This window comes from Acipenser ruthenus, chromosome 26, assembly GCF_902713425.1.
Source record: "Acipenser ruthenus chromosome 26, fAciRut3.2 maternal haplotype, whole genome shotgun sequence".
In the NCBI taxonomy this organism is placed as follows: Eukaryota; Metazoa; Chordata; class Actinopteri; order Acipenseriformes; family Acipenseridae; genus Acipenser; species Acipenser ruthenus.
Genome location: NC_081214.1, coordinates 1,990,383 through 2,016,742, shown reverse-complemented (window position 1 = coordinate 2,016,742; position 26,360 = coordinate 1,990,383). Strand labels below are relative to the sequence as shown.

Genomic DNA, 26,360 nt, shown 5'->3' with positions numbered 1-26,360 from the left:
TCCACTCCTCATGTGAAACTGCACGACTGCGAACCAGACCTGGGCTCAATTATAATTAAAAATGACAGCAGAGCTGTGCGCTGAAATTGCATATTACAATTACAATGCTATTGTGTTCAGTTACAGTCATGCAGCAGTAATTTGTAATTATAAGTAACTCCACACATTAACATGTGTGTTCTAAATATCCAGCAGTAATCACAGCTCAAATACAGACACCTACTGTGTAATTTGTTATTTTTAAACAAACAGGGTCACTAAAAGTGGTTGGAAAAACAAGAATACTGCTCGAATGATGATAAATGCGTAACTGAACTGTGAAGGGTTAAGCTCGTGTTTAAGATATTTGTAGGTGTATTGCTTGCTGTACGGTTGAGTGTCTGAAATCCAGTGGGCTTCATGCAAACGCACTTGCAGACGCAGGCAGGGTGAGTGCTGGGTATCGCTGGTAAGGTTTGCACACAGTTTTATCTGCAGTTTAAACCTCTGCCTCTGTCTGCAGTTGGCTGTGTTTTCAATGCCCCCTCCTGCCTATTGAAGTGACTCGCTCTGTTTACACTCTGTCCAGCCCCGGCGCTTTGTGTCGGGCTCAGAGAGGCTCTTATCTCGGCTCCAGTTTCCTCCTTTCTGTAAAGCCGTGTTGAAAACCTGAAATGCCTCCCTGTCAGCAGTGGATCTTTGAAAGTCCGAGGTTTGAGATTTTTAACCCTTACCCTCCACTGGCTGTTAAATTTACTGTAGTGGCCTGTCCAGAACCGAACAGCGATGCGCAGGAGTTCTGCAGATTCCCCATGCTTTTCCTCAGGGTCACTATCCATGTACCATAGCACAGTCAGTAACAGACGCATGCTGTGGAATCTGATTCACGTCCGCTGGGCAATCAGTTTTGCAGCTGGATCTCCAGCCAGGTGCTGATAGTTAATTGACAGTTTTCTCTTGGGTGTTTTCAGAGGGTGAAGAAGCTTAGCGAATCCAGACAGTTGTTTTGTTTAGAGATTTGCCAGACACCTCTGCATAAAAAAAGAGACGAATCAAGGTTAGAGAGCAATAGCACGTTCCTTCCCGCTGCCTTGACCTTTGACCCTGTGGTATTGCACATGGAGGATCGCCTGTCAGTCATGTATCGTTGCTAAGCGATGGCTCCGCCCCCCGCTGTGTGTACTGTAAGAATCGAGGCATGGTGTCAGTTTTTAAAAAGAAGACTGGCAGCCATCTGTAGTGTTGTGTGATAGGCACTGAGATATACTATAGTGAGATTTTTTTAAAGTTTAGTCTGGATTAGTTTCACACAGTCAAATTGTTTCTTCATGCGTCAGACCAGTCTTTATTGAAGCGACTGGAGAGTCAGTGCATTGTGAATGGGGCTTGTAATCCTTTATTAAAGCTGATGCTGGCAGAGCAGGGCAGTGATTGGAGCCCAGGTGTTCTCGTCCACTAAAGTGCAAAAAACACAAAACGAGGGCTTTCAACAGCCAAGCTAACAGATGGGCATTAACACTTACTGTGATGAGATGTGAAATGCTGGCTTAATGACAGCAGTGCTGTCAACTGCTCCTGCGAAAGCAGGCTGTGCGCGGCAGCATTAACCCTCCTCCAGTTCTGTTAAGCTTAGCTAGCGTTTTCTTCTGGTTGTCTTGGTTCATTTTGTGTCTTTTTATCGCATCCTGGTCAGTAGCGCTCTCGAAATCATGTCTAAGTACAGCCGGTACCTCAGAGTGTCCCCCAATAACCTGCCCTCCTGCAACACTCCTAGTGGATACAGGAAATTCTGTTTTTTTTTTACAGTTCTGTATTTCTTGCACGTTTGCAGGAGGGACGGTTTACTGGTTACACTCTGGCGCACTTGATGAAGGGGTTAAACAGCGGGGTTTGTGAACCCGTGGCGGAGGGTGGAGGGTGGAGGAGGGTCCTGAATAATTGAAGTGAGCGGCGCTTGCTGGTTGCTTTCGAAACAACATGTTTCCAAGAAGCTCTGTGTAACATAATGATTCTTGGCAGACAGGAAGGGTTTTTGTTTTCCAGCTCAGCATTCCCGTTTCTCCGGGTGGTGACTGGGTCGCTGTTAGGTGCTGATTTGGTAATCTCAGACTTGTTATAGTTAGTTGTTTGTGAAAATCTGCTGCCCCCGGGGCAGGACACAGGGTCTCCGATAGAGCAGGAGCAGCCAGCCTGTTGACTCTGGCCGAGATGCACTTTGAAATGTAGCACTTTGAAGAAGTGCTTACCTAATGGCAAAACAAACAATAACTGATAAAGATAATTGAAGTCCTGGCAGCTTTAGCGGCCAGGGGATCACACTGCGGCTGTAGTATGGAATGTGTTTGTTTACTTTTTTTTTTTTTTTTTTTGACCGCCCAAAGGAAGTTTCTAAACTGGGTTTGTGCAGAAAAATGTATGTTTATTTATTTATTTATTTTTTGTTATTTATTTGACCTGCACTGGAGGAATACTTTTAGCTTGTGAGCGAGATTGTTAATCCATTACTATAACCCCCTCCCAATAGCGATACCTGTAGAAATACTAAAAGAAACTTCAATTTAATGGTGTGGGAGGGCTCTGTGTGTGTGTGTGTTCACTACAGCCTGATGAAGTCCGCCTGGCTGAAGCTTTGCTTTGTTTTTAACTTCATTCTAAATAATAAATAACACAGAATGGAAATCTGAACTGCGATCTGTCATTAGGGTGTTGCACCTCTGCGTTCATCGATCAGGGTCATTGCTGGGATATCCCGGAGGATCACTGTAATTCAGTATTCCCTTCCAGCCTGGTTTCTGTGCGTTGTGAAAGCTCAGGCTGGCTGAGTCCTGCATTCAGGTGCATGCAGGTTATTGCTGGAGTCTGATGCTGATGCTGGATACAAAGGTTTCCAGTCCCACCCCGCTCCTCGCTGCCTCTGCTCTAGCACTGAATTATTAACAGCGAGTAATGAAGCAGACACTCCCCATGACCCCTCCAGCCCTGGCTCCCCATCGAGTGAGGGGCTAGGAGAAGAGGGGGCTTCAGTAGCTTACGCTCGCCATGTGAGATTGCTGTGTGGAGTAAAAACCCCAAGTTGTTAATCAAGCTGTCTTTGTTTCTTACTCTTCATGAATAGTAGATTATAACCCTGACCTTGCGTTCATTTTTTATGAACATTTTCATAAATAAATATGTAAAAAAAATCCCCCTAAAATATATTTACATATGTAATTAGATAGCTCTGCAGTGCAGTGTTGTTAACAATCTTACAGTCTAACTGCGTGTTACTATGGTTTATATTAAATCTAGGATGGGTTTTAGTGAGCTGTTCTCTTTGGTTGAGGTCCAGCCAGGCAGAGCGTCCCGGCTGGGATTTCACAGCAGAGCAGTTTCATCCATTCCAGGTTTTACTACAAGCTTGATTAGCCACCAGTGTATAGGTAACAAGCTCAGGTGTGTCTAATTTTAAACTCGTAGCAAAACCAGAAATGGATCAAACTGCTTTGCAATGGGAGTCTTATTTCCATCCCTGGTAGCGCACATGATGAAAGGGTTAACAGGCGGTGCAAGGCTGGGAGCTGCTTGTAAACCCCCCTCACCCACCATCTCACACACCTGTAAGGGGGCTGTCTGCCAACATTCCTTCAGTGCACTGAGAGGGGCCCTGCACAACACAATAGACTGCAGTGCTGGCACAGTCCAGGAGCAGGGCTGGGCTTCCACTGTACTGGAAACTAGCTTGGAAACGGATCCTTCAGCTGTGTACTGCAGCCCTTCATGGATAATCCTAAAGATGCTACTTTAAATGCTGACGGCTAAGCTCATTTTTCCCAGATCTCTTGTATTTTTTTTTTTTTTTTTTTTTTTAAGAATGCAGCTAATTTTAGAGCTCCTGCCAGTCTCTCCTCTCTCCAGCTGTCTGCTCTGAACACACAGCTGAGCTGAGCTGTGCAGCACGCAGTCCTGCTCTCTGACCACCTGCTGTTTGAAAAGCAGGCAGGCCTGGTTCAGAGAGAGAGAGAGAGATCAGGCCATGGAATAGACTCCCATTGCACAGCAGTTTGGTCCATCCCTGGTTTTAATAAGACACACCTGGGCTTGTTACCTTTACTCTGGGGTTAAACAAGCTCCTAGTAAAACCTGGAATGGGTGAGGCGTGGTGTTTTGTCCTCAGCGATTAGACAGCTGTATATCCATAAAAAGGTGGTTTCTTGATGGCTCTGAGGATAACTAAATAATGAGTAATGGAAGACACACCACGGGCACAGAGTTGGTCGCATGTCTTTCATTGCAAATGGATTGCGTTTGCATTGCCCAGTTTTCAGTTTGTCAGCTCAAACAGATTTCTTGTTTCTTTTTCTGTTTTAAACTTCAGCGGTCATACAGAAGACAGGACCGTACTTGAGTTAGGGTTTGGTTTTAGGGTTAGGTTTTTAGGGTTTGGTTTTAGGGTTAGGTTTGATACGCTAGGATTAGGGTTGAACTGGCATAACTCAGCTCCGAGTTCAAGCGAGCGTTTAGGGACGTGCTTTTCTTCCTGGGAGCTTGCAATTGATTTATGGAACGCACACGCACACACGCATGCTCACAGAATCATTCCCAGTAGCGAGCGCGTGGAGCGTCTCTGAATCGATGTGCTTTTTCAACATGCCCTCTCTTTGCCCCCCAGATGAAGCTGTGGAACAGGTACAAGGTGACCAGCGTGCCCTCCCTGGTGTTCCTGGACGTGCTGACGGGGAAGATCGTGTGCCGGAACGGGCTGCTGGTGGTGCGGGACGACCCGGAAGGTGGGCGCGGTCTCCTAACTGCACACCAGGGGGCGCAGTGAAACATGCGCACTCCTCTGTGGTTTAGATTACTGCTGCTGCTGCTGCTGCTGCTAAATGTAGCGCTATTCACTTACCCTTAGAGATATTACATTGCCTTTAATTCTCTTAGTTTAAGGATTCAACACGTTTAACCCATTAACCCTTTCATGTATGGCGACCTTGTGTGCAGACAGATTAAAAAATAAAAAAAACTCTCATCTAGTCTTTCCATAGGGACAGGGGTTTTCAGCTGTTTTCAATATTTCATTCAGGAAAGGGTTTAGCATTCGCATGTCTGTACAGCCTTCACATCTACATGGAACAGACTTTGAAATAAAGACAGTGTGCAAATTGTTCTCTATTAACACTGAAGCTGACACTTCTATCAAACCTGCATATCTTTTGAGATGGTTTATGGAAAGTTAAACTTTCCAAACGCTTTGAAAACGTTTACACTATTAACACCCCTAACTAAGGTTTACACTAAACTAAATAACAGCCCTGGTTTGGCAGCAGTGTGGAGTTGTGGTCAGGGCTCTGGACTCTTGACCGGAGGGTCGTGGGTTCAGTCCCCGGTGGGGGACACTGCTGCTGTACCCTTGAGCAAGGTACTTTACCTAGATTGCTCCAGTAAAAACCCAACTGTATAAATGGGTAATTGTATGTAAAAAAAATGTGATATCTTGTAACAATTGTAAGTCGCCCTGGATAAGGGCATCTGCTAAGAAATGAATAATAATAATAATAATAATATAATAATAATAATAATAATAATAATAATCAAGACAGTACTTGGCGCACTGGCGAAGTTGTCTCAGTGCTGGGGTAACTGCTGTATGAACCTGACCCCCATGTGCGTTGCATGCATTCCCCAGCATTGAACTCTCTCTCATCATTATTCGAGGGCTGGTCTTGCTTTGACACTTGAGCTGAGGTTTCTTAGGTGTGCAATCACATTCACTGAGTGTACCTGCACATTGCAGTCTCCCTCTGCTGATAGGTGGGAGGCGTTGCACCCTCCTGCTGTCTGACTCACAGCTGAGTAGCTGTTCAGGACCATATATATATACCACTTAAGTGGAATAACATGCTTACCAGGACTAGTTTCGAATGTGTCTTTGCTTCCATTCCACTCCGGGGGTGTGCTGCTGAAATTCAGGATGGGGTGCAACGTTCTGTCTACAAAGACAATTGCAAAGAGGCCATAAACAGGGTTTGAAATTAATCTGCGTCGAAGCACAGACTGCTGACAATGAAAGTAAAGATCCGCCGGGTAAAATAATCCCTAAGCCAGGCAAAGCAAGCTGCATTCCTGAAACCGGTCATCAAATCTTATAAGTGTGCAGAATTGGCTGGCTTGCTTTTCTCTCCAAGCCCAGTATTAAAATGCTATTTTACCAGGATACTCGAGACATGACATATCATCTGACAGCAGTATGTCATTTTTATAAAGGTTTTTTTTTATTTATTGTTTTTATAAAGAATGAAAGCGCATAATTAACTGTGTGGTCAAGCAACCAAAACGGCAAAACATCCCAGCTGAAGGCACAGTTTGGTCAATGAATTCCTCTTCCATTGAGTAACATGTCATTACTAGGAGGCGGTTTCTGTCCCAGATGAAAGCACAGCTGTTGGAAGAGACATTTGCGTTGCCTGTTTCACCCCGCTCGCTAAGGGCCAGCTTCTCAAAGATTTAGTTTTGAAAGGACAATTACAATCCTAAAACTATTCAAGTCCCAAGTAGAAGATATCTGCAGCTACTACACTTCTAAATAAATCTGTTAAGATGTTGTTCTGTGAACACATATATGGACTAGAGTTAGGATTAGGGTCAGGGTGAGGGTAATGCTTAGGTTTAGATTTGGGGTCAGGTTCTGTATCAGAATAGATGAACACAGCGGCGCGCTGTGGGTGTTTTTCCTGATGCAGTGTTTCAACGTGCTGTATCCTTAGGTCTGGAGTTCCCGTGGGGGCCCAAGCCGTTCGGGGAGGTGGTGGCAGGACCTTTGATCCGAAGCAGCGGGCAGGTATCGGACGGCAGTGCCCTGGAGGGCTCCTTCGTTGGGGTGTATTTCTCTGCACACTGGGTGAGTGACAGTCTTTGCAGCACTGATTACAGAGAGAGAGAGAGAGAGAGAGAGAGAGAGAGAGAGACTTCTCTGGAGTCTCTTGCACTTGACCTCTTTTATATTTTGCAAACCTGATCACCACCTTCTGAACGCTGCTGTGCAGAAATTCAGCTGCTCCTCCTAATTGCTTTCAGGAATTCATCTGCGACTTTAAACAGTGAATCGGAAGATCTTTAATTGCACTGATAAGTTTTAGAACAGCGGTTTTATGTTGTAAATAGTTATGCATCTCCATAGATTCCTCAGTGGCTGTACTTTTGGCAGGCTGGCATGTCATTTTAAAACATGAAATGAATCCATCAGAAAAAAAAGTCATTGCATTTTATCAAACTGCCTGTATTTTCTATGAAGTTTGTAATGGCGATTTCAGTTTAATTACATAGTTATATAACAGCCACTTGGCCAAATCCTGTTTTTGTTCAAGTGCTCTACAGTGGGAGCTTCGTTCCGAATCCTTTCCTCGGGTTCTGTCTGTGCAAAGAGGACAGTTTGTGCATCAGCGTCTCAACGGGAGGGGCTGCAGAACGACCCCCCCCGCCCCCCCCCCCCCCCCCCCCCCCCGTCCCGTGGTTTATTTTGGCATGGGGTGGGTACCGGCAATTGGAAGAGGAAGTGTAGTTAAGTAGTTTACTGTCCTAAAGCAATAGACAGGATATCCTGAGCTCGAAGCTCCTGATTTATAGCAGCCCCCGGGGGGGGGGGGTTCAGTATATCTCTGCCTGTCTCAGTGTTTCAGCACAGTATATTGGGAAGCCAGCAAGGGGCTTTGGGATGCTGTGAATCTCTTTTGGTTAAGGCTGTTTATTGAATCGTCTTTAAATAAAATACTGTATTTTTAAAACTACATGTCATATATATTTTTTTTTTGTCAAGAGTTTTTACTATAAATATGTAACACAAGGAAAAGTAATTTTGTTTTATTAATTTTTTTCACAAAATGTGTTCAGTAATACAATGCTTAACAGCAACGCTGCCTAAAAAAAAACACACAATATTCCTTTTTTAAAATCTTTTCTAACCACCACTTAAAATGGTCTCATTAGAGAGCTGAAGGAGGGAGATTACTGTACTTAATTTCAATAGCCCCAGTTTAATGTGTTATTAATTCAGTACCTCTTTGCTTGTCTGGTTCATGCTTTTTAAAAAGGTTTCCCATTACATTCACAAAGTCTGCCCTTTCAATCATTTCCAGCTTGGAAATCAACTTTAGCACATGTTTCTAATTGTTGCCTTCTACTGTGAACTCTCTCACACCTTGAAACTGACTTCTGTTGAAGTTCTCAAAGCTATTTGACACTTCATATACCTTTCCACTGTGTGTGTGTGTGTGTGTGTGTGTGTGTGTGTGTGTGTGTATGTGTATGTGTTTTTCAGTTAAGGGTGCTGTGTTTGTTAACCCTACGTTGTGTTTCTGTTAACCTGTGTTTGCCTTGCCAGTGCCCCCCCTGCAGGAGTCTCTCACGAGTGCTGGTGGAGTCGTATCGGACAGTTAAAGAGGCGGGTCAGAAGTTCGAGATCGTCTTCGTCAGCGCTGACAGGTGAGGGGGGGGGGGGCTCTGCACTCCACAGGGCTGTCTGCGCGGCATCTCTGGGGTCAACAGTTCAGTTCCCTGCTCCTTGCTTCTGTAAAACACAGTAAGACAGTTTTGTGTGAGGTTACCATAGCGCCGATAACCTCTCCGCTTGGAGTCAAGCGCATGCGTTTCAGATTGGATTAAACCCCAGCAGCAATCTAATCAATGCCACCCATTCTCCACTTACACTGGCACACATCCCAGAGCTCTGGGATTGGAGAGGCCAGGGGGTAGAGGGGGTAGAGGGGGAGGGAGGGAGGGAAGGCTTCAAAGCATGCAGCCAGCTTTGCCTCGTCAATCTAGGGAAGAGCACCCGGTCCCAGCTCCCTTGTGTCAGGGGAACACTGTAAACACCTGCTCCCCTGTCGTCAGCCCCTATATTGTGAAGGGACGAGGCATAACTCCACACCTGCTGCTTCTGCCTCCATTCCTGACTGTGCAGTGCCTCTGCAGACAGGTTTAGGGATCAGTTGATGAAATGGGAGCAGCAGCAGAAGTCTAGGGCAGAGCAGCCGGCACCAGTCTTTTATGAAGGAAAAAAATCCCTTTGTATAGGAAATACAGAACAAGCCAGCCATGAAGGTGAAAGAATGTTTTCTTTTGCTGATTGTGTGGAACTGCACGGAACTCTTGAGAAAGCGTTATGCTGTTATCTGATGAAATGTATCATGTAGCCTTGGCATGTCAATCACTTTCTCTCCCTTTTTGATTCGTTGAATTGCATTTGTTCAGAAACCATGTTTTGGATCTAATGGTGGTTAGCCCCCTCCTGAAGCTGGTCTCTGAACTGGGGTTCAGCAGTTGATTCTTTGTCTTTGTGAATGTTTCAGGTCTGAAGAGTCCTTCACACAGTATTTCAGTGAGATGCCGTGGGTAGCCGTTCCGTACGCAGACGAGGGCAGGAGGTCGCGGCTCAATCGTCTTTACGGAATACAAGGTACTCGATCCAGCCGTGGATTAGTGCATTAGTATTGGTATATGGGTTTAGTTATTGCTGTTCCCTCCACTGCCTCCAAAGCCCTTGTCAAATTGATATTTATGCATGAAAGATCATCAAACATCTTTTCTGTTGTAAATGCTTCATGCTTCTGCAGTGAATGCCCCTACAGTACATCCTAGGGCTGTGCCAAAACTTGTATTGTTCCGAGCAATTGCCTTCCAGAGATTTTCAAGTTGTTCGGTGTTGATTTAAATGGAATAAACCGTGTTCATTACTCAAGACACAAAAATGCAGCCCCGTGCAGGAGTTTATTGCCGTGGATTGGTATTCGGTTGTAAAGGTGAGGGAAGGACAGCTTTTTTTTTTTTTTTTGGTTTTGAAACCAACACATTAATAATAATTATTAGATATCAATACTCTTCTCAGAACCAATACCGAACAGCTCTTTCCTGCAACTAAGCTGCTTGTCGCTGGTTTTACAGAATAGTTTTATTTGCCTCTGTCTTTTTGCACCTGCTAGTTAGTGTAACTGGGGTGGGATGCATCGTGATCAGATCAGAGGGGTGCATTACTCTCTCACTCTTATCAGCTGTGGTGTGCATCCGTGCTATTGAATTTCTCCTTCCAATCCAGGTAGCATACCAGCAGCCATATCGCCTGCAACTGTATCTAGAATAATCAAATCGGGATCAGTTCAAGTTAAAGCTCTTTATTCGTGTTTATTTTTCAAAAAAAAAAAAACATATAGGAGAAATACAGTGTAGAGAAACAAAGGCGCGTTTTGAGGCTGGCTATTGCTGCGTGGAGAGAGGAGGACTGCGGTCTGTGTTCGGAATGCGTGGAATGCAGCCGGGGCAAGCCCGGACTATCTCTGCTCTCCACTGGCATTGCTTTCACAGCCTTGAGAACAGCATGCAGTGTGTGTATTTATATAGAGAGATACGCTGTGTCTCTTATAGATAAGGGCTTTTAAAACCTTTTGCAACAGTATTGGAGAAGTAGGGGTGGGGACATTGAGTTTGGAGTTGAGTTCATTAGAGGCACCCCTACCGTGTCTGGCAGGACCCTGGGTGACCTGTCTGGAGGTAATGCTGTTCTGAATGGCTGGGGGTTGCTGGGTCCTGTTGACTGAGTTTGGGTACTGCAGGAGACACAATGAGGGGCTTTGTCACGGCTGAACAAGGAGCGTACTTTATCATCCGCTCTGAACTACGAGCAGGGGTCCAGCCAGGTCAGGGGGAAGGAATGGATATAAAGAACAAACACCATGCTCCTTTTCAATCCCTCAGTCTGACCTGCAAACACACCTGCACAGGCTAATCCAGAGCCGCACCTGGCCTGGCTGGCTGAGAGGAGGGACAGCATCACGTTTCATTGCTTCCTTTCATTCAACAAAAGATCCCTGAGATGTGGGGCCATGTGGAGTTTATTAGTATTTTTAGTAGGGGCACACACTGGAGGTAACAGGTGATTCCAGCAGGGAAGGGGTTAATGACGTCTTGCGTCTGTCTGGTTTTAGAGACGCGCAGAGTCACAAACGGAGCAGCATGTTTGAGACGGCATGGTCTAACCCTGTGTCTTTGTGTCTGTGTGTCTTTGTGTCTGTGTGCCTGTGTGCCTGCGTGTCTGTGTGTCTGTGTGCCTGCGTGTCTGTGTGCCTGCGTGTCTTCATGTCTGCGTCTCTGCGTGTCTGCTTGTCTGGGTGTCTGCGTGTCTGTCCGCCCCGCAGGTATCCCCACTCTGATTCTTCTGGACACAGAGGGGAAGGTGATCACACGACAGGGCCGGGTGGAGGTGCTGAATGACCTCGAGTGTCGAGCGTTCCCCTGGCACCCCAGACCCGTCCTGGAGCTCAACGAATCCAACGCAGTGCAGCTGAACGAGGGGCCCTGCCTCGTTCTCTTTGTAGGTGAGCGCCCGTGTGACTGCTGTCTCCTGAAACCCTCCCATCTTACTCACTGATGCGTTTCATGAGGCTGTAGCACTGAACTAAACGATTGAACGGACTCATGAGGCTGTACCGTTACACGCAGTTACCAAACAGATTCGCTTTTTAATTAACGAGACAGACAGATAGAAGCGATACTCAAATACCCACTCAAAGAATAGCGAGATCTAGTCATACCCATCTGGATTGGAACCTTGAGTTTCGTATCTCGCGTCCTTCGCACGCTGATTAGTAACCAAACTCATTAAAGCTGGGGCTAAACTAAAGACTTGTGTTTTTTTTACACCAGCTTTTTGGTTCTTGGGTGTTCTGGTTCACGTAGACACACGCACACTCTCTCACTCACGCCCTCCTTGCCTTTCAGACGCTGAGGAGGAGGGGGAACTAGAACCTGCCAAGGAGCTGATCCAGCCAATCGCAGAGAAGATTATTGCTAAGTACAAAGCTAAGGAGGAGGAGACGCCACTCCTGTTCTTTGTTGCTGGAGAGGTAGGTAACGCCAGGATCCTGGGAGAGCAGCACAGAAACGTACTGAACACAAACCCACACAGTCGTGGGGAACAGGCCAACAGGCAAAGCGAAAAAATATATTTTTTTAGTTTTTATAGCTTCTTTGAGTACGGCTCTCGGGTTTAATCCTCCCAGCAATCAACAACTCCTGCAGGACCCCGTTTTCATGGTTGTAAACTTTAACAGCATGTTGGCAGAGACTGAGCAAACATACGTGTGTGTGTGTGTGTGTGTGTGTGTGTGTGTGTGTGTGCGTGTGTGTGTGCGTGCACGTGTGTTGTTCCAAGTGCTTCCTCCCTGCACACCCCATTTCATTTGCTGTAAACCAGGAGAGAGCAGCCATGCCAAGCAGCACATCGGTGATGATGATGGTTTCTTAAGTGTGTCGAACACACAGCTCTGCAGCTCATTACAGACCAGACTGGGTCCAGCTGGAGGCACTGTGCCTGGATACCTGGAGCACTGCCCTGGGATGCATATGAAACGTGCTTAGCAACCGGGTTAGTAACGCACAGAATAACCCACCGGGATATCTCTGGGAATATCGGGCCTGGATTCCTGTGTTTTGTTTTTTTAAATCAGCTGTGTATTGTTTTTTAAAGGTCTTTCCTCTCCCTGTCCTCACTCAGCAGAGGGTTATTGAGTGAGTTTGAGAGCTCCTCTACACAGAACACAGCCATAAAAAATATTATCTGTTATTGTCTGTGAAATCAAAAGCAATGAGATGTGCTAATCATTTTCTGGTTCTTAATCCCTCCCAGTAGAAGTGTAATTTGTTCAGGAAGTCGTTTTTTACAGAGCGGGATTGAGTTTCTTTAGTTAGGAATAAAGTCGCGCACATCTGGCTGTTACTGGGGCCGTAAAACGTCTTCAAATTTAACCCCTGCCTCAAATTTCTTTAATCAATGTTTTCATGCACGCTGCCAGGTGATCGTCCCCCTTTGAAGTGGCTCTCGCTGCTCAGGCGTAGCTGTCAGGACTTCTCTCTCTGCGGGGCTGCTGGGAGTGTAAGTGACCTGGCTCTCTGAAGGCCTGGGGGGAGCCTTTCATCAGGGTTATCCAAACAAAGTGCCGCCCCTCTGCCCGGTTCCTGTTTCAGAGGGTCACATGAGGAGCCGCGAACTTCAAGATCCTCTGGTTACAGGACCCCCCCCCCCCGCCTCGTCTCTCTGGCTGTGATGTATATTGAGCAGCAGGGCTGTAGGAGCTTCACTCCTCAGATCTCTGTGTGATGTCATGGTATGATCTTCATGTGTCGACCCTGGTAAAGGTTTACCACAGCACACTGTGCACTGTCGTTCTGCAGTTTTCTCCAGGCTACTATGCATTTACACTACCACAGTTTCATACTGAATCTCTCAGGGCTCCAGCCAATCCGGGATCATCCCTTCTTAAGACATAAAAGTGCTTCCTAGTTACAATCACGTTAGCAGCAGGACCCCCGACACACTGAAGAGACTCCCGCTGTGCCCAGGCCAGTCCGGTCTGAGGAGTGCTGGGAGAGGAGGTGGGAAGTTCATGTTGATTTAGTTCAAGTTCCTCCCTGAAGCTCTCGGACCCTCGTTCCCGATCCCTTTTCTCTCACTGCAGCCTCCGGGCTCCCCTCCTAATCTCTGCTGTGCAGGGGGGCAGGTCAGTCCGTGCTGAAGCAGCTTCCCACTGCAAACAGCTGCAAGTACAACCAGACCCCCCCCCCTCGGAATTCATCTGAAGGACCCGTGACGAGTGTATGGGAATCGCTTGGAACCTCACAGCAGTGCCCGCCACAGCTGCTGAGCCGATCTGGAATCCTGCAGTCGTGATGTATCAGGAGGGGAGCTGAAGTCAATGCAATCTGCTTACTCTCTTAAATCTGCACATTTTATTTCACAATTTAAAAGTAAAAATGACCTCAGCCTTATGAGAAATCAAATGTGCCCCTGGCCAGAAAACTTAGGGCAGCTTCATTAGTTTAAGATCTCCAGGCTGCTGTGTTTGCTACAGATTCTCATTTCGTTTGGGGTTTAGCTTCAGGATTTTTGTAATGAGGGCAGAGTGCACCCTAATGGGTAAGTAAGCCAACCACAGACCGATCTGCTCTGTACCCTCTGGCTGGTCATTATGTGTGGGATTACTGTGGTGTGAATTCCAAACTGCTTTCACTACACCGGAGGGGAAAAGACTGGTGTGTTTTAATAGCCTGTTTGTTGAGTTAGCTGTGGTATTTATGGAGGAGGCTGGGGTTTGTTCTTTTGCAAGTCTGAACTGCTCAGTACAGGAGGCTGGCGAGGAGCGGGAGGGGTGTGCCCGGATTCTTGGCACTGCCCTCAGACCCGGGGAAGACGATTAACGTCCTGGCAAACGCTTGCACTCGCCCTCGGCTGAGTCATCTGTCTGCTTGACTTGAGCAGGGGAGCGATCAGAGGCTGTTTGACCCATCAAGGCTCGTCTCTGCCTCACTGAAGGGATCTAGTTTAACAGGACCGTGATTGATTGCTGTTTCTGCCTCACCTGGTCGACTCTTCCATGCTTTTATAGGAGTCTGCTCTGATGCAGCGCAGCCCTTTGAAACCGCTGTATTTATTCTGCTTACCGTCCCCATCCTGGGTGCCTCTACAATACTGCAGAGACCTCCGCTGTGTCTCTGGTTCAGACACCTCTTAGTGTGTCTTCCTTTATTGGATACCCGTTTTAGATTCAGAAGTGATTAGCTCCCGGAAGGGGCACATGTATTAAATAACATGGGTGATTGTTAGAGCATTTTACAGCGCTGGGGAATCGCCCTGTATTGCAAGCACCGATCTGTGGTTATCCTGCGATTTACCCCTAGAAGTAAGTGGCTGATGTGATCCAGATGCTGAAAATGCTCTAATATAACGCAGGCGAGGCTTATCCCAGCAGGCTATAGGTTGATCAGATCAAGCCCTTAGAAAGAAGTGTACCTTGTGAGAAGTATTTACCTAAATGTTTTTACAGTGCAGCGTCCGCTCTTTTAATTGCATGCATTTATGTTTTGCAAAGATGTTTTTCCCAGCTGAGGGGTTAAGTGAAGTGAGGGGTTAAAGGACACACACACACACACACACACACACACACACACACACACACACACAGACAATGACACACACACACACACACACACACACACGCAGACAATGACACACACACACGATGGAGGGAGCAGCTGGACACTGAAGGAAGTCTGGGCCATAAAATTGTAAAAACAAAAAAGCAGCAAGAAAGGAAAGAGCCGCACAACACGAGCTGTAACGCGAGCCCTGAGATTTACAACCAGCAGCCTGTCTCTGCAGACCAGCCTCCATCCCAGGGCAGTGCAGACAGCCACAGAGGGGCGCTGTATCAGAGGGGACTGAAGCCCCCAACACCCCCAACCCCCCAACACACACACCCCCACCTCCCACCTCCCAACCCCCAACACACACGCCCCCCCATCTCCCAACCTCCAACACACGCCCCCACCTCCAACACACGCCCCCCACCCCCCAACACACATGCCCCCAACCCCCACCCCCAACACACATGCCCCTCACCCCCAATCCCCCAACACACGCCCCCCAACCCCCAACACACATAATAGCCTTGAGGAGTCTTCAGAAAAATAAATCAGTGAGCCAGAATCATACAGAGCACACATAGGGAGATATTAAACCCGTAAGAAATGAAGTAATAATTGGGAAGTGTTGATGAGATCCCTTTAAGGCACGTCCATAATGTGTTGTATTGTGTTGTATTGTATTGTATTGTATTGTATTGTATTGTATTGTGTTGTATTGTCTTTCATTGCTTTTTCCTCTTCCTGTCTCTGAAGGATGACATGAGTGACTCGCTGCGCGATTACACCAACCTGCCAGAGGCGGCTCCACTGCTCACCATTCTGGACATGTCGGCCCGCGCCAAATACGTGAAAGACGTGGAGGAGATCACGCCAGCCATCGTGGAACAGTTCGTGGGAGACTTCCTGGCTGAGAAACTCAAACCTGAACCCATCTGAAAAGGGGCGCGGTTAAAAAACAAAGACCCCCACCCCCCCCCCCCACCCCCCCCCCCGACACGACACGACGACCCCCGGACTGTTTTAAAGCCAGAGCCTCGCTTTCAACTCTTCTTGCTGTTTGTTGTTATTATTATTATTATTATGTGTTCTAACATAAGATCTTATTGCATATCTATCGCGGTGCCTTCGTATGCTTCTGTGCCCCAGCCTGACTCTTTAAGAAGCAGCTCTGTACCACTGATCAGAGACCTGGCCCCGGCCGGCACCACGGACCTCATCATCGCAGTGAACCACGGGAAACTTTCAACCTGCTTTTGTTTTTCTCTTTTCTTACCAAGGACATTTTTTTTCCAAGAGATCTGACTTGGCAACAAATATAAGGAATAAATGAGTTTTAAAAATAAATGTGTACTCTGTAAGAATAGTGTATAAAGTATTAGGGCTGTTAATAGGAGCTGGTGTGTGTTATGAACAGGTGGAGGGGCTTGGTTGTGTTGTATTGTGAACTCCCTATGAAGGAACCTCCCTTGACCACTACATGCTGTTCCTTCTAATGTTTTTTTTAATAGCAATTAGCTCTTTTACTGCTATGCTATTTCATTAAGGTCTTAAATGATATGCTGTCTTTTTAGTCCAAAACATTTACAAAAGTTTACAAAAAATCTCAACACTGCTAACTTGTTCTAAATGAGTCATGTTCTCACAGCTCTTTAGCATCTGCAGCATTACTGCTGGCACCTTCATTGCTGTGCTCAAGGTGTTTGATGTATTTCTTTTTAAAGATTTCATTCCTCTTGATCCTGCTACCTGATCGCTTCCTACAGCCTTGGGTCATTGCTGGAGATTGGAGTGAACGCAGGATTGTGTGTGGGGGAATAAAGAGCTGGCAAATTGAAATCGGGAGTGTTGTGTCAGTCAAAAATACTAAATTAAAGGGAGTGTTATATTTTCAGGGCTTTCTACCAGCCTGTTTTCAAGGACTGGATGTGGAGGATTATCAGAATTACAAACCCATTCACCCTCATGATGAAAACCAGCCCCTCGGCTCTGTGGGTTCCCTCCCTCTTTCAAGTAATGGGGTTGGAGACTAAGGCTGGGAATCTTCCCCCAAGGTCATTTTATAAATTCTACATCCATTTTCACACAAGTACAGTTCAATAGAAAACAAAAAATATCAATGCAAGACCTTTTATTATACAGTAACTGTTCAGTTAAAAATAATGTGAAATTATTTCCATGACGTCTTTACAGCGCCCCCTGCTGCGTGATCCAGGCAGAACGGCATCTTTTTCTGATTAGCATCTAGACATCAATGCAGCTTCTGGTTAAGAATCTGATTTTTTTTTTTTTTTTTTTTTTTAAACCTTGCCTTGCCCCCCCTCTTATTCTTTACACCCCAGGGTGTAACCATGAAGCCCCTCCCCTCAGAAAGGGGCCGTGCGTTTCCTCCTTGGCAGACAGGAGCTTGGGTTACACTCCACTCTCACATACTTTGGAAGCAGAGACGGGCCGTCCTGCCAAAAAGCGCCAGTCTGTACTGCACCTCAATTAACAGCCTCCCGAATCAGCAGGGTGCCTTCCAACGGGCATGTGGAGGGAAGCACACACGCACACACGCTCTGGCACTGTTACCCGACACATAAAGAACGCTCTGCTCCCAGACGGGGACCCAGCACTCCATCGTCACGCTTGGAAAGATGCTAAAACCCCCGAGCAGCGTCCTGGATCGGTTTAATCTGAGCGAACAGATGTGCCAAGTTTTTATTGGCTCAAGCAAGTACGAGACTTCAGAGCTACAGTGAATATGCTGAAACAGCTGGGGCTACTTGGGATTGCAGTGGAAACCTTAGAGCTGAACTATTATTATCGTTATGAGAACGATCTGAAAAAAAGAGCAGCAAGAAGTGACTTCTTGTTTGAGCTAATTCACACGGAAAAAACGCAATTGCACAAGTGGGCACTGGGGAACGGTTAGTTGTCAAATTCCATTCACAAGAAGACAAGCTGATGCATAGAAGACAAGCCAGTCATTCGTATTCAATTACAAAACAGTCCAATGTTATGGAATTCAAGGACCATTAAACTGTGGGAAATTGAAGCCGACGCTAGACCAAGCGTCTCAAAGAGCAAAGCTGTAGAGCTGTGAGAAAAACAAAGTGTTGGTTTACAAAATACTCTCTGCAAAGCATTGGAGAAAGGGACAAAACAAACCAAAAAAAGAATTGCTGTGCTCTTTGAGCTTCGACAAAGCTTAGAGAAGGTACCCTGCATGCTGCTGCTGCCTGTATTACTAGCACGAGACCAGCAGGATAAGCACTCAGCAGGTCATTGATTTCAGTGGACACCCTGTGGGAGATTGCAGCTTTTAATAGTAAGCAACAGCTAAATACAAAGTTCCAGGAGATCACTGCCTCTGCACTTTCTGTGTCGGGCTGGATCTCTCTGCCTTCAGCTGCCTCTTTCCTTCGAAGAGCAGAATGCTGGCCGCCATGGCCGAGTTCAAACTGTCCACCCCCGGGACCATGGGGACCATCAGCCTTCTACCCTCCGTCCTCTCGGCCAATCGGAGGGCCTCCAGGCTCAGCCCGTGAGTCTCTCCACCAATCACCAGGGCGGTCTGGTTCTGCGCCCAGCCCTCATGGTACAGCTGGGCCTCCACTTCAGGAAGGGAGAGGTCCGAGTCAGAGTCCGAGTCTGAATCCGAGTCCAGGCTGTGCTCCTCGAACCCGATTCTCTTTGGGTTTGGTCGGCTGGACACCCACCCATAGTCCCCGGCTTTGAGCCTGTCCGAGCCCCGGCTCTCCGAGGGGGAGCTGCAGTTATCCGCTAGGTGGACGGTAGTACTGCCGGGGAGGTAGTTTGGAATCTCGTCCCACTCCAGGTTAGGGATGACGGGGAGTCGGAAGTGAGCCCCCATAGCGGCCCGCAGCACCTTGGGCTCCCAAACATCCACGCAACCTGTAATAAAAAGAGACAGGAATCAGAAAATACAGTGTGTGCAGACCTTCCCACAGTTAAGAGGCTCTTAACCAATCTACTGTAAAAAAAAAAAAAAGTATTCAGATTAATCTCAAACCCACCAGATTTTATGTTTAACGGGCTGACTGCATTAGATGGCATTTATTGCATATTAAGAAGCTTTAATGAACTTTCATCTCAAAGATAACAGACCCTGCCAGCACACTGTGCAACGAATAGAGGCAGCCGCTTGCAGCAGTTCCGGGTCACACAACCCCACTGCGGACTCGATTTGGAGGGACCCTGTCAGGAAGCAGCACTAGTACAATGTGAGATTATAAAAACGCTTGTAACCCTGAAGGCATGTTGCCCAGCTCCCCAGTCCCTCGGGGCTCTGAGCGGACGCCCTTACCCTTGGTGAGGAGCGCTCTGCTGCACCCCGCTCCGGCTGCACACCGCAGGATGGTTCCCAGATTCCCCGGGTCCCGGATGTTGTCGCAGATCAGCGACAGGGGCAGGGAGTGCTCCAGCTGCTCGGCAGGGTAGGTCATCTTTGAGTGATCTGGCCTGGCAAAGATAGCTGGGAAACCAAAAGAGAAATCAATCAGAACAGGCATCCCATAACAAAACTCAGCCACACTACTGTCACAGATTTATTATGGCTTTGAGGTTGTGGAATTAAAAAAAAAACGAACAAAAAAAACACACTGACACCTAGTGGCCCCTACTACAACTACATTTTCTATCATTTAATTATGGTATTTAAAACCCTATTTGCTTTTCTCTTCACCATTTTGTTTTTAAAGGAAATAAAAACGAATCCGTTTTTAAGGACCGTTTTGTAGTATTACCCATGATGCCCTGCGGCGTGACGAGATCTGACCAGACCTTGATGTGGTCGAACTTCACTTTGATGAGGTTGACCCTCCGCAGCTTGTCCAGCGGCAGCTCCTTGAGCGCGTCGAGTGAGCTGAAGAAGAGCGTCTGCAGCACCGCCCCGGATCCCAGCGCGTCCGTGATCAGCCGCCGGCCTTCCAGCAAGATCTTTCCATGCTGCTCCCGAAACCTCCTCGACTTCACGATAGTCACCACCTTCCTGCGGGGAGACACAGCATGCTGGATTCAGCTTGGTGAAGGAAACGCAATGCATTCTGCACATGAGGGGAGACACAGCGTGCTGGACTCAGCTTGATCAAGGAAACGCAATGCATTCTGCACGAGGGGAGACACAGCGTGCTGGACTCAGCTTGATCAAGGAAACGCAATGCATTCTGCACGAGGGGAAACACAGCGTGCTGGACTCAGCTTGATCAAGGAAACGCAATGCATTCTGCACATGAGGGGAGACACAGCATGCTGGACTCAGCTTGGTGAAGGAAATGCAATGCATTCTGCACATGAGGGGAGACACAGCATGCTGGACTCAGCTTGGTGAAGGAAATGCAATGCATTTTGCACATGAGGGGAGACACAGCGTGCTGGACTCAGCTTGATCAAGGAAACGCAATGCATTCTACACATAAGGGGAGACACAGCGTGCTGGACTCAGCTTGGTGAAGGAAATGCAATGCATTCTGCACATGAGGGGAGACACAGCATGCTGGACTCAGCTTGATCAAGGAAACGCAATGCATTCTACACTTAAGGGGAGACACAGCGTGCTGGACTCAGCTTGGTGAAGGAAATGCAATGCATTTTGCACATGAGGGGAGACACAGCATGCTGGACTCAGCTTGATCAAGGAAACGCAATGCATTCTACACATAAGGGGAGACACAGCGTGCTGGACTCAGCTTGGTGAAGGAAATGCAATGCATTCTGCACATGAGGGGAGACACAGCGTGCTCAGCTTGGTCAAGGAAACGCAACCCCATTGGTCATCTTCTGATTGCCACACCCAGCAAAGGGATGTTGTGCCGAGGACTCTCCCACGCCAAGTTCCAGCAACATGTGATCATGTAGCGAAGAGTCTGGTTGGCTTCTAGAATGTCCCATTATGGAATAAGCAGCAAGGATGCATAACTAGGCTAGTAAGCTTGTTGCAAAGAATTTCTTAAACATCAATAATAAAAGCTTCAAATCAGAATGCCTCTGGGTATATTAACAACACTGTAATTAAAGACATTTAAAACACTAGCATTGGCCAGATTCATAGACCCTGATTAGCACTCATCCAGGACTACCCAATATTAGGTAAAGCATTCCGAGACTAGAGTTAATCGGGGGCTGTGAAACCAGCCGATAATTAATGTATTATCTTAACTTGTATTGCACAATATATATAATGTATGCAATAAAACTGTATATAACCAAAAACCACTACCGTGCCTTAAAATTGCATGCTCATAAATAAACGAACTCTGACTCTGAAAGTGTGTGTACAGTTCTTACGCTAATCTCTTGTCTCCTGGGTAGGCTTTGTCGTATCTCAGCCCCTCGAGTTCGTCTCTGTCCCGTGTGTCTTTGGGAGGCGTGTTCGCTCGGACGCTGTTTTTCAGCGGTTCCGAATTGAAAGGCTGTGTCGGTCTCGGTCTCTTCTCGTTGGTCTCACTGGGCTGCGGCTTTGGTTTGGTTTTGCTGTTGTCGTCTCCTCCTGGTCTCCAGTACTTCGGGAGCGTCTTATTGTCAAACTGGTCGGCTTTGGACTGGTCCTTTACTTTCGCGGTCGTTTTTCTCGTTTTCGTTTCCGCGGCCTCGCTTTCTGGATATATCACTTTGACGGGTGTTCGTCGGAGGGCCCTGACATATCTCTTCGCGTCGATCGTTTGATTTGCTCGGATTGTTAAAAATGTAAACGTTTCGACCGCTGTCTGGCCGCGACTCACGCCTCTCATGAACGCCGCCATGTTGGCCGTGAGCGTCTCCTTTCTCAGCGATCTGATTGGCTGTACGGCGACCTTTGACTTTTCACTCAGGACACTTAGATGCACCAAGGATACAGTCGAGCACTGCGTCCTGCACCATAATAATGTCGATGCTTGTCTTTTATTAATGGTGCATATATGTTGAATATTTGAACCTATGTTCTGCATGTATTAGTGTTAGCATCTTCTCTATTGTAACCAGCTAACTGCGTGCGCAGTCAGAATCTGAGCCAGCGTTTCAAGTTTGTGTTCAACTCGATTGTGAAACACTGTTCAAAGTTCACGTGGTGCATGCTTTTTTCTGCTTAGATTTCCTAAACTCAATAGGGATGACATCTTTCTCGACACAGGCGGAAGCTATCACGTGACTCGTGTGTACACCTTCCCTGTCTGTCAATCCCGGAGCGAGAGATCGCATTGCAACGCGGACACAAGCCTGGTGCACCGTTTAGTGATGGCTCTGAGACGGGCTTTGCATTTTGTCTTTAAAGTAGGAGACAGACCCAAGACTGCCACCTTCTTCAGGGAAGTGCTCGGCATGAAAGTAAGCAGAATTTGCGTTTTGTTAAGGTAAACAGCAGACCAGGCGTGTCACTGTGACGTTTAATATTAAAGCACGTCCTGTTTTTGTTTTTTTTTCCACAGAAGGGCACAGCGCATGACTTGATAAAGTATTAATAATACTTTTTTTGGTGACATTCGTTTGGAGCGTGGATAGTGTTGCTGTGTACTTGTATAGAATTGAACCGAATTATGAAACCACCCATGACACTGTCTCTAAACTAGATCTAATCGATCACTTCTCTTTCTTTAGCCCTGATGTTAATCTGCTGGCAGCAGTCTTTCTGAGGCTTTTTATTATATCACGTCTTGTAAAATTCAACAAGACTTCCTCGTCACCGGCTCCCCAGCACGATTCTTGGCTTCCAATTGTATCTCTCTTGTTTTTTCCCCACAGATCTTACGACATGAGGAATTTGAAGAGGGCTGTAAAGCTACATGTAATGGGTATGCACTCGCCACACAGTTATTGGATATTCTGGTTAATTGCATAACAAAGTCAAGTGGTCTTTAGTACACCGCTGTATCTGTGAAAGGGTCATGCAAATGAGTATTATTAAACATTCACGGTGTGGTCAAAGCACATCTAAAGTGTGGGAAACTTTAGCCTGGGTCCCACTGCCTTTCCCAGGTATAGCGGAGCTGGCCGGTGTGGACAAGGTGTCATGAAAGACAGCTGCCTGCGTTCCAGTGTTACTTTGTCAGGTATAGCTGACCACAGGTGACCACAGGAAAAGGTCACGTTAGATTGGGGGGTTGATTTAAGATGGACGAAGTTGAACAAACACTTGTGGCTGTTTCTAGTTTCTACAGCTGTCCGAAGTCTTATGAAAGAGGTTTCGTCACTGTAGAGAAAAGCCTCCAGCTGTGCCTGGGGAAATCAGTGAGATCTCAGTGAGAAGCGTGTTCTGCACTTTGTGTTGCAGCCCCTATGACGGGAGGTGGAGTAAGACCATGGTCGGGTACGGGGCAGAAGACGATCACTTCGTGGCGGAGCTCACCTATAACTACGGCGTGGGAGAGTACAGGCTTGGCAGTGACTTCTTGGTGAGTGTCACAGACAGAGGCAGTCACGTTTAAATCCGTGGTGTGTTCCTAATGAGTGTTTCCTCACCTCTCAGGGCCTGACCCTGCAGTCCAGTCAGGCGGTCAGCAATGCCAGGAAGCTGGGCTGGCCGCTGGCAGAGGCCGGGGAGGGGACGTACGTGGCGGAGGTGCCGGGGGGGTATAAATTCTACCTGGTGGACAAGGAGCAGCCTGCTACAGGTGACCGGCGCTGACTTTGAAACCTTGTCAAGCTCTCACTGAAGTTCAAACGCACAGGTCAACTAACGAGACGCCCCCCCCCCCCCCCGCTTGTTGGGTTTGTTGCCCTAGATCCGGTGCAGAAAGTGACCCTGGGGGTGTCTGATCTTCAGCGTTCCACACGGTACTGGTCAGCCCTCCTCGGGATGAAGGTCTACGAGAGGAACGAAGACAAGAAGACTGTCCTGCTGGGATACGCTGACCACCAGGTGACTGAAAGTGTCTCCAGAACATCATGCAAAGCTGGTGTAATGTGCAGCAGCCCAGAGCCGGCACTGACCCCACCTCAGTGGCATATCAAAGGCTAACACCTTTGATCACTTGTCAGGGGCACGTTTGCAATGGGTCTGGATGTTTGATTGAAAATAAACCTGTAGAACAGGGAAATGACTTGGGTCATAAAGCACAGCTGTACTTTCAAATATGACCAATCCTAGGCGTGCCTGCTTCAGGTTTTGCACGCTCTGGATGTAAATAAATGCAGCCCTGTGTTTTGCAGTGTAAGCTGGAGCTGCAGGACATCGGTGCGGCTGTGGACCGCGGGACGGCATTCGGGAGGATCGCTTTCTCCTGTCCCAGAGAGCAGGTAACTCCAGGGGTGGGAGGGCAATGAAACTACCCCAGGGGTCCGATTTCTCTTTGACATTCCCAGGATTACTCCAGCAGGGACCGGAGATATTAGTCTTTTGAATGTGTGTTTTATGATGGCATTTGAAAAAGCATTTCAAAGACCCAGTCTGTTGGTTTTCTATGTGGTGTTTCCAGCTGCCTGAGATTGAAGCCCTGGTTAAGAAGGAGAGCTGGAAGATCCTGACCCCGCTGGTCAGTCTGGACACCCCAGGGAAGGCCACGGTGGAGGTGGTGATTCTGGCCGATCCGGTGAGCATCTGGGCGTCAGCAGGACTCTGATGTTTGCAGAAGCCTTTTAAAATGGACTTTTTTGTGTGTGAAATGTATATGGGTCGCTGTAACGTGCTGCTGCTGATTTGAATCTGGTCTTTTTCTCGTGGGTGCTTTAGGATGACCACGAGATCTGTTTTGTGGGGGATGAGGCGTTCCGAGAGCTTTCTAAAGTGGACCCCAACGGAGACACTCTGCTAGACAATGTAAGTGTTTTTTTTCTTGTAATGTACAGAAGATTAGGTAAGCATCTGCCTCCAGGGAGACAGATGCTTACCTATGCTTAAAAACAATCAGACGCATTGTATTTGTTTTTATCGGTTGCCTTAAAGATATCACGTAATCAAAGCTACATCTCGATTGCCTTGCAGGCGATGGCAGCTGACAAAAGTGACGAATGGTTTGCCAAGCACAAGAAGCAGAAAGCCTCTGCGTAGGAGGAGTGGGATTCCAGCATTTCTGCATCGCGTCACCCAGCACTTACTGACGCCTTCCCCTGAAAGAACAGAAACCGAGGCCACAGTCACAGCAGAGCGGACCCTGAACCCCAGCAGAGCGGACCCTGAACCCCAGCAGAGCGGACCCTGAACCCCAGCAGAGCGGACCCTGAACCCCAGCAGAGCGGACCCTGAACCCCAGCAGAGCGGACCCTGAACCCCAGCAGAGCCAGGGTGCCACGTTCACATATATAGATATAGGACTGTGTACATATCACTGGAGCTGTGTTTCCACTGCCCTGTCCTGTGCTTGGAAACAGAGCTGGTAGCAGGAGCTGCAGGCAGTCTAGCTCTGGGATAAGCCACAAGCAGCAGCAGCAGCAGCAGCATCGCTACCACACTGTGTTTTAAACATGGGCACAGAGTGCTGTAACTGGAGGCTTTGGTATCACAACACATTAAAGATGATTTACAATGGAAACGTGATGCTTCATAAATGTGTCTCATCTAACCCTCCTCAAGCTACCCATGTGAGGATTGCATTCCCAGTTCCTCTGTGTACTCTGCATCTAAGCCAGATATGAGCTGCAATAGGGGTGGGGGGGGGTTCAATGGGATTCCTGTGCAGACAGGTCCAGACGCAGCAGATCCTCCGAACCCCCTTGAGTTTAGCGTGCAAACTCTGCACGTTTGTTTTCAGATTCAAAGCAATCTGTCCCAACAGGACAGATCCCCCTGGGCATGCAAACGTAGTCAGTAAGAAGCAACACCTTGATTTTTCGAATCACATGCATTATTGTAGAGCATTATTAAATGTAGGCGGTCAGGTTAAAATTGCTGCGCTGATATCCACTGACACTGGTGTAAACGATATGAAAAGGGAATCTGCACACTCCCAGTTTCAAGCTTGAGCTGGTAATGCTCTCAAAGGTCACTTCCTCTCGGAACACACTGTACTCGTATCCATGGCAGCAAGCCAGTCACGTGACCATGACTACACACCAGCCTGTGTCATATGATCCGGTCTGTTTCATGCCCAGCCACACTGCAAAAACCACATACATGCAATGCTCCCATGCTTCTTTCTTGAATGAAACCTCTCATAGCAAACAGCATGTGGTTTCTGATGTTGGTAGCAGAACTGGACCTGTGATCAATGCTAAATGCATGTCGAAGCAGCTGCAGTCCAGTGAATTTAGGTGCAATAAGGCTTTTGATCGTCACAATACTCAATAACCTCTCAATCGTGATCTGCATCCCGACTCAGCGATACAGCACCTTCAGTCACGTTTTTAAAATGTTATTTGAAATAGTTGGTGTGAACTCAAGGTTTGAGAATTTGCCCTGCCAAAACTTTTGTGGAAAAAAAACCCCATTAAGCATTATAAAATAGACAGACAGATAGGAGACTTTAGTGGCACAGATATACACGCAGTGGCTGACGGAGATAAAGCACCCCTTGACTATATAGACC

At 47.3% G+C, this 26,360-nt stretch overlaps 3 protein-coding genes across 3 annotated transcripts in view; 2 read left to right on the top strand and 1 right to left on the bottom strand.

Moving 5' to 3' along the window:
- LOC117429215 (nucleoredoxin) overlaps window positions 1–16,758 on the top strand; it is a 33,497-nt gene extending 16,739 nt beyond the window's left edge. The window contains exons 2-8 of the mRNA XM_059000652.1: window positions 4,628–4,745; window positions 6,720–6,853; window positions 8,333–8,433; window positions 9,300–9,406; window positions 11,139–11,318; window positions 11,722–11,846; window positions 15,676–16,758. Of these exons, the coding sequence (XP_058856635.1) occupies window positions 4,628–4,745; window positions 6,720–6,853; window positions 8,333–8,433; window positions 9,300–9,406; window positions 11,139–11,318; window positions 11,722–11,846; window positions 15,676–15,858 (948 nt within the window). The 3' untranslated portion in view covers window positions 15,859–16,758. The remainder of the gene's footprint in view (window positions 1–4,627; window positions 4,746–6,719; window positions 6,854–8,332; window positions 8,434–9,299; window positions 9,407–11,138; window positions 11,319–11,721; window positions 11,847–15,675) is intronic.
- A 277-nt stretch (window positions 16,759–17,035) lies between these two features.
- Window positions 17,036–21,991, bottom strand: LOC117963397 (rRNA methyltransferase 3, mitochondrial-like). Its single transcript, XM_034903398.2, has 4 exons — window positions 21,211–21,991; window positions 19,671–19,915; window positions 19,232–19,399; window positions 17,036–18,819 (listed from the first exon to the last, which is right to left on the bottom strand). The coding sequence occupies exons 1-4, from the start codon at window positions 21,849–21,851 to the stop codon at window positions 18,266–18,268; spliced, it is 1,608 nt and encodes a 535-aa protein (XP_034759289.2). The 5' UTR covers window positions 21,852–21,991; the 3' UTR covers window positions 17,036–18,265.
- Window positions 21,992–22,003: 12 nt separating this feature from the next.
- Window positions 22,004–25,367, top strand: LOC117430204 (glyoxalase domain-containing protein 4-like). The gene is made up of 9 exons (XM_034050019.3): window positions 22,004–22,227; window positions 22,642–22,691; window positions 23,171–23,291; window positions 23,366–23,510; window positions 23,622–23,758; window positions 24,049–24,135; window positions 24,315–24,428; window positions 24,569–24,655; window positions 24,821–25,367. The coding sequence occupies exons 1-9, from the start codon at window positions 22,138–22,140 to the stop codon at window positions 24,884–24,886; spliced, it is 897 nt and encodes a 298-aa protein (XP_033905910.3). The 5' UTR covers window positions 22,004–22,137; the 3' UTR covers window positions 24,887–25,367.
- Window positions 25,368–26,360: the final 993 nt, after the last annotated feature.

What these genes read in the sequence shown, in the direction of transcription:
- LOC117963397 (XM_034903398.2), bottom strand. Translation starts at nt 21,851, where the DNA reads ATGCAGAACATAGGTTCAAATATTCAACATATATGCACCATTAATAAA. An exon ending in CACGCCGCAGGGCATCATGG is followed by an intron (nt 19,400 to 19,670) that starts GTAATACTACAA and finishes TTGGTTTCCCAG; the next exon opens with CTATCTTTGCCAGGCCAGAT. An exon ending in CAGAGCGCTCCTCACCAAGG is followed by an intron (nt 18,820 to 19,231) that starts GTAAGGGCGTCC and finishes TTTTTATTACAG; the next exon opens with GTTGCGTGGATGTTTGGGAG.
- LOC117430204 (XM_034050019.3), top strand. Translation starts at nt 22,138, where the DNA reads ATGGCTCTGAGACGGGCTTTGCATTTTGTCTTTAAAGTAGGAGACAGA. An exon ending in GGGAAGTGCTCGGCATGAAA is followed by an intron (nt 22,228 to 22,641) that starts GTAAGCAGAATT and finishes TTTTCCCCACAG; the next exon opens with ATCTTACGACATGAGGAATT. An exon ending in TGGTGATTCTGGCCGATCCG is followed by an intron (nt 24,429 to 24,568) that starts GTGAGCATCTGG and finishes TGGGTGCTTTAG; the next exon opens with GATGACCACGAGATCTGTTT.